Consider the following 12,457-nt stretch of genomic DNA (forward strand, 5'->3'; position numbering starts at 1 on the left):
ATGACTGTCCAAACTGCCAGAAAATAGTAAAACGTAAAAGGGTCTTACGCTAAGAAGTATCATGTTGTGATTCTACTAGGTCTGAGTGTAAAATAGCCTCTAGTGTTGATGCAACTTAAAAAATTATTTAAGGGGTAAAAAAAAAAAAAAAAAAAGACGACAATTGTAGCAGAAACAATTGACAGTAACTGAAATGGAAACCTAGTGCCATCATGAGAACCCTGCCTGAAACTCCTTTGATGCTAGACTTTCACTCCATCCAATTTTAGTAGAGAAAGAGTTTATAACACTTGTTTTACAAGAGAAGACAAACCCTTGGCTCTAAAAACTCAATCTCATGGGGGAAAAAAAAAAAAGGAAAAGAAACTCAGGATGCTGTAATTTACAAAGAGATTTATGAGTTCTTCAGTTGCATAAGAAGAAAAGAAAGCATTAGGTAATTGTTGAGAAATACAGACCAAACCAAAAATGCTACATAAAAAATATAACAATAAAATTCACATTAAATTATTTATTCAGTAATTAAAACAGTGACATTTTTCTTTATACACAGCCCCACCACCAGTTTTGATGAGAGGGGCAAAAGAAGTTCAATGGAGTTTTGAGGGAAGCGGGGTTGGAAAACAGGTGGGAAGAGGAGAGGGACCCTGATTTGACTGATGGTTTTAAACAACAGCTACAAACAGCTAGCAGGGAAAGTGCAGCATAGTTCTGCAGATATTTTACTGATTACTGTAAACCTCAACTGCTATAAATATCGGTTGCCTATAGGTACTAGCTACCTGAGCCCAAGCTCACTGGAATCAATGCCGATTCCAACTGATGTCCACCAATGTGGGACCAGATCCCAGGCCCCCACGCTGTGCCAGCCAACACCGGACTGCAACTCAGGCATTTGAGGCTGGTCCCAACAATCTCAATGCCATCAAAGATTTCCAAAGACACCGGGGGGGGGGGGGAGGAAGCAGTATTTGGGCTCCTGTATGCAAACGGCCACCATCAATGATGCACAGCTGATCCATCTTGAAGGCTTGAGCCTTTGAGCAGATGCATGAGTTAACTGTGATGTTTTAATCACCCCCATTCCTCAAGTATCTTTATTGGGAGCTAAGAACATTCTGCACTTCACATGGATCCCCAGCTCCGCTTTCATAGGTGCCACCATGGTGTCATGGAGACTGCCGAGCAAGAACAGGGAAAGAGTTACTGGGCACTGTGCAGACCAAGGGCAGCTAAAACACAGGTTTCCAAGGACATCTCTAATTCCCCTTAGCAAACGGTTCACCCCACAAGTGTAGAAACCTGCCAATACAGTCTGATTTTAGTATGTTGAGCAGTGGCTGCCCAAACGCCTACATACAATGCTGGAGAGGATCACAGCTCTACCAGCTCAACCCCTCAACCCCTGCAAGACGCCTGCTCCTGCTCTCCTGTCACAAGGACTGCATTTTGACCTTGCTCAGCCAAGAGTCCATTAGTCTTTAAAGGGACATCTTCCTGCATCACAGCTATCAGATCCTGCCCATAGGGCTAATATGTAAAAGAAGTATTTAGTTCTACATACATTCCCGCTTTACGTGAGATTTCAGTTCCAAACAACATGCATCGACTTTTTTTTTTTTTAAAAGATCCGCACACAATCAATATTTATCATCCAAATACCCTTTAAAAGCTCAAAGGTTGATATGCTAAAGCCAAGAAGTCGATTTTAAAAATATATATATTTCTAAATTGTTTATAAGAAATATATGTTGCTGGTCCATTGATACAGAGAAAAAGCTTGTACCTGAAGTTATTTAAAAGAACCGTATTCAAAAAGATATGCTTGTCTGCTAAAAGGCAATATATTGCACCTCTACATAATTCTGCTGACTCCATGGTCACCTTTACAGATACAACAAATCAGACATGTCAGAAAAGGGGGGCTTTTTTCTGAGTTTTTGTTACTGTTATTTGGGTTTGGTTTTTTACAAGTATAGGAAAATTCCATTCACTCCTGAGTTAACCGAGAACACAATAAAATGCCTACGTTTTCTCAGTCTCAGATGAGATTTAGTGATGTCTTTCATTTCCAAAAGATGTGCATTTGAAGCTTGAGGGTGGCATGGAGGGAAACAGGTATAGCTACACGTGCGTGTGTGTATATATATATATATATATATATATATGTATATGTATATAGATATATACACACACATAAGGAATTCTGGGAGAAGACTGCCTGGAAGTAGAAAGACTGGGTACAGGCAAGGCAATTGTAGTGCAGGGGGAGGGAAACGTGACACATCCCACACCACCCCCACAACCTCTGCTTTCTCTAAAAGCTGTGACCAGAGATTCATTCTCGAAAGCGAGTCCTGAGGCAGAAGTAGACAACAGAGAGAAAACTGCCACTCACTGAGTATCTTCACACTAGGAAAAAGGTATCAGATAAACTGATAACTGATTTTGTGTGTCTGCTGAGGGGAGGAATCGGAACAAAGTGCAATTTTACTGCAGCCAAGTATAGCTCCTTCAGCTCTCCAGAACCCAAACCTGCTGGGCGGTCAGTAGCTGCACTGTTCCATCATCTTTTGGGGATGGAAACGTCCAGTTGAAACAAACTGGTATATGCTTTTCAAAAACTGGTGAGCAGCTTGAACCTTCCCAGTCTTAAAAGGAACACACAAAAAATAACAGCAGATTTCTCAACATTAATAGGAATAAAATAAAAGCCTGGACAACTTTAAGGAGTTTAGTATGTAGATTTTCTTGAAATAAAACAATGATTTCCCCTATGTTCTCCCAGAAACAGTGACAGAGTACATCATGTTTCATAAGTCCTCGCAAGATGAATCATCCACGTTCTTGGGACAGCATCAGACCTCATCACACATAAAAAGAATGAAACAACTCCTTTAGTAATGTGTTAAGATGCATAACTTGTCTGCGACCTGATTTTAATGGCCTTTTTTTTTCCTATTTGCAGAAACATGAGCAGTCTTAACGTCTCCGTTTCTTTCTCACTGCCATCCATTCTCCGTAACTGCAACGCTGCGAGCAAGCGCTCCCCTCCTCTTTCAAGAATAAAACCATCACAGCATCTGCTTCTCATAAGCACATTTGTGCGTGTGTAAGTGTGCGTGTATGAGAGAAAGAGAGAGAGAGAGAGAGAAGTAAATCTGCTGAATTTAACTTTAAAGTTTGCCACAAGGAAGGAATTTGTCTTTCCCATCCTTGAAATTGCAGAACACAGAAGTAGGGGTAACGCTATGCACTGGCACTTTTACTTTCAATTTAACTGTTAGTGCAGGGGACAGTTAGTGCCTGAGGAAAAAAAAGTGAATTTATTTGACTTCCAAAGTCAATTGACCAGTGCGTGGATGGATACAGATACAGATGATAGCAGGTTTTTATTGCCACTCGTCTCCCAGAGCCTGCAGAGCGACAGAAGTTCCTTTGGCACACTCACAGCTTCAGCAGTGGAAAGAAAATGGGCACAGTAGTCCTAGAGGTGGAAGAGGCACTAGTTTCACCACATAATCCTCCCCACCACCCATCAACTCCATAAAACAATCCGGAAAGGGATTCCAGTGCAAACTGTGGGCCTGTTTTTCCCTGTCCCATTCTGCTTTGACATCTATAGCGAACGGCAGGAGGTCTCTCATCATCTGAACTTGCAAAGAGGAAGGCAATGAGCTGACTGCTTTTGCTAGACTTTATACTATTTCAGGGCATCAGACACACTACACCCCAAAAATAAATGCTGCATTTTCTTTTGCTACCCCACCCCACCCCCAAACTCCCCAGCTCTGAAGTTCAAAGAGAATACACTGCCTCTTAGCCTTCCAGCTTTGCCAAGACCAGAAAAAAGTTAAAATATATATATATATATAAATAACCTTGTATTTTTTTTCCTTCCCAGTATTTCTAACGCTGTCAGAATGTCCAAGTCAGAGCTCTTTCTTTTGAGATACCTCCTGAGCTATACTGTCCTGATAAGAAAGCAAACCATGGTAGCCGTTACTACATTCCCTCCCGTACGCTTTTCCCACGGCATTACGAATTCGTTGACAAATTGAGGAGCTCGCTCCACCAAAGCGGCAATAACATGTAGAACTGTCATGAGAGTAAAATTTATTAAGAGAAAGAAATGCCGATGGACTATAAAGATGAGGGAAAAAAAACCCTACATTTAATTCAGCGTCCCAACACAGAAACTACAACCCTACTATTTCAAAGTAATATTTAAGCATAGTCCACTCGGCACTTACACGCTGTCTCAAACTTCAGATCAGCAAGGTACACACTCAAGGGTCTTGCCAAATGGTGACATAATCCTAATGCCTCCAGTGCCAGCATGTCAAGCCTTCTCACGTGTCAAGGGAGAACGCTCAACACCTCATAGGATCAAGTTCAAAAAGCCTGGAAAGAAGCGGCAGCGCAGGGAGGGAGGCCTGGATCTCGGAGCAGCATGCACATCCCAGCACTCCTCCTCCCCTTTCACACGCGGACCCATGTGGTCTCCACCTGACAAACCTACATTTACAACGCTCGTTGCCTGAAAATTAAACTGTTTCTTATCTCAGCCATGTGTTTATGTCTTGGTTTGCATTTACCTGGTTCGTCTTTCAGACGGGGGTGTCTGAAAACAGCGGTGACTGAAATATAACAGGTTATAAAGGCCTTAGGAAATACTACAGAGGGACCCTGCGTGCACGGAGCAGAAAGGCAACATTTCTAAGCAATAGCAAGGATCTGGCACCCCCGGCCCTGACCCTGCGCTCAGTCCCACCTGAGCAGACACATGGTGACACCGGCTGGCATCGCTAAGGGCTGGACACAGAGGCTGACCCAGCTCCAGCCCGTCGCAGGGCTGGGGCTGTCGAGGGCAACCTTGCAGCCCTTTTATCAGCACAGGATCGGGCTCACCTTGGCTTCAGCTAACGTCCTGATCATGCAAATCAGATCCAAGGGCCAGGCCAGAAATGGGGTTCCCCAAGCACCTTGCAGAGCGCTGTGGCTAGATGTGGCCACGTCGCTTCCAAGTTCAGATGCTTACCCAGACGGCAGCCAAGCCTGAATCTGTGCACGCGGAGCACGTGCAACTTCTTACAAAACTCAAGAGCTGCAGCTGCGGTCTCGTAAGGCCCATAGCAAATCTTAGGTCAGATAAACAGAGTTTGAAGTCAAGAGGAGTTGAAAATTTCAGCGCTTTCCATGAGATGCTCAGCAGACGGATCAGGCCAGTTGAAAACATTTTGTTTCCACAAGTCACACATCTTTTTATAAAGCTGACATTTCTTTCCTGAATATCAATGTTCTAATTTACCACCCTTGAAATGGCTTAGGTGAAAATCCTGCCCCGTGAGTTAAAATAAGATTATACTGGTATTTATGACCACTATGAGGGCCTGAAAGATAACCCATAGGGGAACTGTGTTCAACAGCTTCAATGTACGCCAGATGAGGCCCAAAATCATGTTTTATTTAAATCCATGAGAGTATTTGGTCCATTTTGAAAGGATGGATGGGTTGGAAATGCAGTTCCTGTAACCCCAAGCTTTGCTCCATGCTAAAGGTGTTTGCAAGATTCTGACAAGCAGCATAGCCCGAAGCCACCTTTAGAAGCAAGAAAATAAAAACACTCTTACTACAATCTAACACCAGGAAAAATATTTGGCTGACACTTTAGGTGTGAATTATACTGCTTAAGCTAGAACAAAAGGACAAAAACATCAAAATCTAGTAATGTGGAAACAAGGAAGGTTTAGCTCTTTAAAAAGAAAGGAAAGATAGACATTTGAGGTAACAAACAAAAAAACCAAAATGCACAAAACACATCACAGACATCTAAAAATAGCATTTTATACATTTTTTTTGCCAGTGCTTCTCTGAGAGCAAGTTCTTTAAACAGAACTTAACAATTTTACATTTTTTTTAAAAAAATATGTCATCCTAAAATAGCCCATCAATCCTTACCCAAACTTTCTGTATTTCTACAAAAATAGATGCACAAAGAGCTACAAAATACTGTATTCCTGAAAGGAGGCGCACTGTAGTCAAGGGAGAGTCTTTTTCCTGACAATTGAGACTGTTCATAAAAATATCAAGCTGAACAAAACAAAACACTGTTAAAGGAGCAGAAAGGAGTTAGGTTGCCCAGCTGCAGCAGGCTCAGATGAGGAGAGAAAGAAAAGTTAGGTTTTTGGTTTTTTTCCAACACTGTGGGACCTATAAACGGCCTTACAAACAAAAGGCTCAATAGCAAAACCAGAGTGGTTGGCTCTTCATCTTCATGTGTGTCCTTTGCCCCATGCAGGAGGAGTCAACGACTGTTCTATCGCCCGCCCAGCTGCTCTGACTCCAGCTCTAGCTGGTCTTAATTTATCTGAACTTCAGAACCAAGAAGTTTCCTTGCTCTTGTCCTGATGCTGTAGACCTACATTTCAGAAAACAAAACAAAACAAAATTAAAATTTGATACAGCTTTTTCCTCCCCCTCCCCAAGCAACTGAAGTAAGAATAAACACATTTTGATCTAAAAAAACCAACCAACCAACCAAACAAACAAAAAACCAAACAAAAACCCCTCACAACTTACCAGCCTAGTGGACTTGTTAGTGACATTGCTATTGTTCCCTATTTTTGCGTATATGTGGGATAAGCTTAAACCATACTTAAGTTTTACACTGGCTCAAGCAGTTCAGGAACACTGATAAAATCCTGGGTGCACTTCCTTGGTTCGACCTCATTTGGAGCATGGCATAATGTGGTAAAATCCTGCAGGTCTGCAGAGATGATCCAGTATGCAAGAGAATAATTTTTCCTGACAAGGGGTCAGCCAAAGACCCTACCTCTTTTAGAAAAGGCCTGTGACACTTCAGGATCTCACAGTTTCTGTGGCATTTCACTTTACAGAAGAGAGAGGGAAAATGTTCCTGCAGCATGTAAAAAACCCAAATAATTTCACCTACAGAGTGTCAGATTTTTAGCCAAGAACGGCTAGTGCTTCCACATGGGAAAAATTAATGATTTTCAGCTTGCATTTGTTATGAGTTCCTCTAACATTTTCCTTTATAAAAAGTGAGGACTATCTAATAAATGTGGTGCTATGTTGTGGCTTTAGCATTATTGACTTGGAACCTGTGTTGTAATCTGGGATTTCTCTGCCCCAGAGGGATTCAATCTTCGCTAGATTTACACCCAGCAGGGCGTATACCTAAAATCCAGACAATTGAGGGGGAGGCGCGGATGAAACTTCCCAAAGAAGATACATTCTTGCTCATTTATAGGAAAAGTAAAAAGGAGAGAGGTGCAGGCACATATTTTCAGAGGCAGTAAAGCACTTTGGACTCATCAGTTTAAAACCTGCCCCTTGATGTTTTGAGCCAAGTAAATCACATTTCGTGATATGAAGGTGCACTTCCCACTACAAATCACATTGCTATATAGACAGCAACGCTCCACTCTGTGTCATACTGCGTAGTGCCCTGCTACATAGAGTACCAAGACCAATGCATCAACTACCTGATCTGCCAGGAATTTAGGGGCAATCTCACCACTAACGTAAGTAGGTGCAACTCTAGACTTCAATGACGTTGTAACCATTGGAGCTCCGCGTTCATTTGATCTTTAACCTGTGAAAAGTGACGGACCCATGTGCTAAGCATGGATTTCTCGTTTCCGTATCTGATCATATAGTGAAACGCAAAGGAAGACCCGTATGTTTTTAGAAAGCCTAATAGCCATGACGGTTCACATCTGACCACTACCTCTGCGTTGTAAGAGTATAAACAGCTGAATAGTTAATGATGATCAACATAATTTCAGAGTTGAGCTTCAAAGCATTTAAGAGTCATACAAAGGATGACAGCGCGTGGCTCTATCCATGTGAGGATTCCTAAGCAGCATCCAAACAGTTGTGGGTCCAGCAGTGACACAGACAAGGAAAGCACACAGGCAGAGCGCGCCAGAACCTGTTCAGTGGCTTTCTGCTCCATTCCACATGCACTTGCACCTATTTCTTTAGACTGGAAAAACTGGGATATCCCTCAACTAAAACATGCCTACAAAAACATGTTCAGGGGCTCTCTGGTCACTGAACACATCTTCTTCCTGCTTAAGAATTACTTGTTTTCCTGGCAGCATCGTTCCCAGGCAGAGTCAGCATAAACTGCTGTTAGTTTCCTTCAAAGCTCCCTCAAAGTTAGTGATGACAATTTTGTGTTATTCTTCCCCTGCTGTTTACAACTTTTTTAAAATAAAGATGACAACAACGATGACAACAAGAGAGAGTCAGGCAGCAGAAACCTTTCAGAGTGTAAGGAAGTCATTTAAATTCACCAGTGGAGCACTAAAGGCCACCAGAGGCAACGGAAGCCCCTGAGAAGAAAAACAGGTTACATGGCTCCTAGCAGCTTTAAAAAACCACACGCACACCGCCCCTCTTTACGAGGGTGTCCCCCTGATAGCAGCAACTGGTAGAAGGGGAATAACCAGCTGAACACGCACCTTCCTAGTTAGGTGTCTTTGCAACAAAAAGAAGTAACTGTACAAAGGTTTAAGGTATAGCCAATAACTCTTATAAACAGCCTGAGAAAACAATCCAAAAAACCAAAGTTGCCTTAGTTACAGAACTGAATGTGGAACACTGCTCATGCCTTTTCCTCATTATATTCCCATCTCCTTCACGGCAAGGCTGTCTGCAGTCCTCATACATCATCCAAGTGCAACCCTGCCACTAACGGAGAGCTTCCACTTGCAGCCTGCTGCGAGAACATTTTCCTTTTCGCACGGACACCCTGCATGAGTCAGTATTGCCACCCCAGCACAGCTCCCTGCCGCTGGGATACCAACGTTACAGCTAAGTGCCATGCAAGCAGAACCCATGGTCTGTGGGAACATCTAAACAAATGTTAAGAGCTGTGACAAGCTTGTGGTGCGTGTGAACAGCGGTAACTCTACAGCAGGCAGCAGGCTGACCAGCCCAATTCCGTATTGAACGGGACACACTGACATACAGGCAATTCCAAAAGCGGACTTTCCATACTTGGCCAGGACTAGCGGATGTCAATTAATTCACCAAAAATTAAAGTTATGCACATCAACGTGCATAACTTTGCATGATAAAGGGTGTACACCTCAATTTTAAGGCAGACTTACAGCCTCCAGATATGCCAAAATCCTGCTCTGCTTTCAGCGTGCTGGGGCTACAGGAAGCCTCCTCCAGCACATCTGTCCAACAGCAGGACAGGATATCCTCCGGGGCTCTGCAGCAGCACAGTAAATTGCTCTGCTCTCCTCCCCACGGGGCTGCCCAAAGGCCTGGCAGCTGCCAGCACAGCTGGATCTGACTGACCACCTGAAGTGCCCAGTATGCAGGGCAGCCTCCTGCCCTGCTCCTGAGGGTAACACTGATGGCTGGAACCATCAGCTCTGCTGCAAGAGAGCAATTCGCCTCCCCTTGCCCGTGGTCTTAAGTGCTCAACTCAGCCTGCATACCCTTAATGTAAACACGAGGGTTCAGCCCCAGCGCCGCGGGATTACAGCTGCAGCCATTCCCCCTGTACAAGGGCTGTGAACTGCAGCCAGCGCTGCTGGAGGCTGACCTTGCTTTGCTTGACATCAGCGGGGCAGGGAATCGTGGCCTAAAGCACAAACATGCTGTGCTTCTATCAATGTGTTTGTATCAATACCTGATATAAAACATACTTTTAGACTGAGCATCAGAGCTTGGGCACTTCAGCTTTGGAAAGACACTTGCATAACAGCAGCCACAAACATCACAGGTTTTAATAGATTTTGATGCAGACCAGCATTTTCCCTAATCCCACCTGTACCAATAAAGAAGCTTCTAAAAGGGTTAATTTGCAACACACTACATGAGGATTAAGCCACATTTAATGGGAATCAGGTAGCTAAATCCCTCTTCATCCCCTAAAGCAGGACCATGTAAGTTCAAACAGATGTGCAAGACAGATCAATACTTTGTTAGCTCTATGAATGGCGATATGATGATGTCCCACACAATCTGTTCTGAAACATAAATTCCCAAATTATACCATGCATGCCAGGGGAACCCCCTCTTCATCTTTGAAGTGATTCAGCATCATCCATTCATGAGATCGAAAATTTGGCTTAGTATGGCAGAGATGCAACAATGTAGCTGGAAGAGGGTAAAATTACAGCCAGCCTACCCTGATCCCAACACTATCATTCCATATAAGACAGCGTGAGGAATTTTGCAAATGTTTCTATAATCGCATGTGACAGCAGCACAAGAAATGTGACCCATAGTAAGCAGGGGGGGAATCATTTTCATATCGGAAGGGCTCTGAAAAGCAGCGTCTAGGTATATACACCAAATGAGGTTGTTTTTTTTTTTTTTTTTACACAAATCATCTGAAGCTCATGGAATCTGATATATTGACAGCTCCACAGGTTGACGTCTTATTCTCCAGGGACATATGAGCAAAGACTTCCAGAATCAAAGTCTCTTCTTGCCACTATGGCTTTACCCTACTCTGCAGAAATGACTTCTGTGCTGCAGAAAGCCAGTACACTTCTCAAGGCCCTTCAGTTTTTAGCCTCTCTGTTGAGATTGCTGCCTCACATTAATGTAATGAAATTCCGTGTGATGTGAAGACTTATCCAGTATAATCCTCCCCTGGAGTGGATGTGCAGCAAGAAAAGCTTCATCTGTGCTGGCGAGGGCTGGATGCAACTCAGTGCGGTGCTTCAGCAGCTCCCTCCTCTCTCCACCAGCACGACACACCTTCCCTGGGATGATACCATTTGATGTGCATGCAAAACACTGGGGCAATTAAGCTCCCTCTTTTCACCCTGATCACGCTTGGAATGCCTGTCACCAAAGCATTTGTCTCAAATGTACAAGCTGCAGGCAATCCTGCAAAGGGAGCTCAGAGCCTGCCTGCCCTTCCCAGAGAGCCTCTGCTTGGAAAGCACGGGAGAGATGAGCGTGCAGGGTAAGAAAGCAAATAATTGTAATGTCACAGGCCACCACTACCTGCTGTGTTCCGTTGCTTGCTCCCTTGCTTCCAAAGCTTTATGTGCCAAACTGGGGCTGCCTGATAAGTTTTTGCTGTTGCGTTTCAGTGCGTGGCCGTTTTGAATAGTCACAAACAAGTGAGACATCGGTCTGCCGAGGTCCTCTGCTCCTGCCCCCTCTTTCCATTCCACCACTGGAACTCAAGGACTAAAACCCACACATCAGGCACGGGCCAGAAATTAACAGTTCAAGCCTTTTCCACTGCCTCCCCTGTCGAGTATACAACTGCAATACCTGCCAGCCATTTTTGAGCGCTGCCAAAGCAGGATCCTGACAAAATCAGCATCCAACTGTACCCTTCCACAGGGATCGTCACAAGGAGCAGGCAGCACCAAGCAAAGGCTGTATTAGTCCTCTACGGCAGCGCTAGGACCCATAGTCCTTTCTGAGGTACTGCGGTGTTACAAAAAAAAAGCACCTGGTTTATTAGATGTACTACTACCAACAAAATTGCAATAAGCAAACCCAACTTGCTCAGTACTGAAACAACTCATGGTCTAGGCTGAAGTTATACCTAAGCCGGGTAGAAGTTTCTCCTGACTAGCACCCCTTACACAGCTCTCGGCTCCGTCCCCAAAGGTAAGTCAAATAGCAGAGCTCTGGAGCTGGACTGCTGGGGCTACTGCCACACCAGGGGGCTCGTCACCTCTACCAGGGGCAGGGACACTTTGCTCACCCTTCAGAGAAGGCAGCTCATTATGGAATCCGTCAGAAGGGCAAAACTTGAGATCCCAGTTTTGTCAGATTGTCATTTTATACCCAAAAGCATAAAATGCAATTCCTCTTGTATCACTGGCATGGCTGGAAATGTTATTAATAGATACAAAACTGTCCAGTGCTAAGACTCCTATCATGCTTTCTCTTAATTTCTTGAGGCAGCAAGTGGCACGGTATTTAGAAGAGATTATTGGTTCCCAGCTGCTATCAAGGGAAGAGAGAGATTTGCATTAGGTCCATAGTATTTCATATTTAAGAAATAGCATGTTTTTTTCTCTACCAATTCTTTGTTCCCCTGCACACTAATCAAAGCAAGGAAGTGCTTCTCGCACATTGAATCAGTTAGCTAGAGCTATCAAGAAGAGAGACAGATACTTTAAAGAAAAGGGAACAGAGATGCAAACCTAGTATTTCCTTAATAAATAACATAACGTGTTTCAGAAGTACTGATCTGCAAGGATCGCTGCTGGCGAGATAAATACCAAGCAGACTCAACAGTGCATATGAGCTCCAGGACGGATGCGCTGGAAACTGTTTGTCACCCATCATCACCTGATTGCAAGCAACTACGAGCAGCGAGGGCTGCTTGACTGCTCCTAACACTGAGATGGGAGCCTGCCAGGCAAAGCTCGCAGATGCAGATGTAGTTCGTGGAAGCTGTCCTACGCCTACAGACCCTGCAGCAAAATGG

At 43.9% G+C, this 12,457-nt stretch overlaps 1 protein-coding gene across 2 annotated transcripts in view; it reads right to left on the bottom strand.

Annotated features, from left to right (window-relative positions):
• Positions 1 to 378: 378 nt before the first annotated feature.
• Positions 379 to 12,457, bottom strand: part of VGLL3 (vestigial like family member 3) — a 28,498-nt gene continuing 16,419 nt past the window's right edge. For both annotated transcript variants that reach the window (XM_040582923.1, XM_040582922.1), the window contains exon 4: positions 379 to 6,421. In XM_040582923.1, the coding sequence (XP_040438857.1) occupies positions 6,378 to 6,421 (44 nt within the window). In that variant the 3' untranslated portion in view covers positions 379 to 6,377. The remainder of the gene's footprint in view (positions 6,422 to 12,457) is intronic.

This window comes from Falco naumanni, chromosome 2 (genome assembly GCF_017639655.2).
Source record: "Falco naumanni isolate bFalNau1 chromosome 2, bFalNau1.pat, whole genome shotgun sequence".
NCBI classification, from domain to species: Eukaryota; Metazoa; Chordata; class Aves; order Falconiformes; family Falconidae; genus Falco; species Falco naumanni.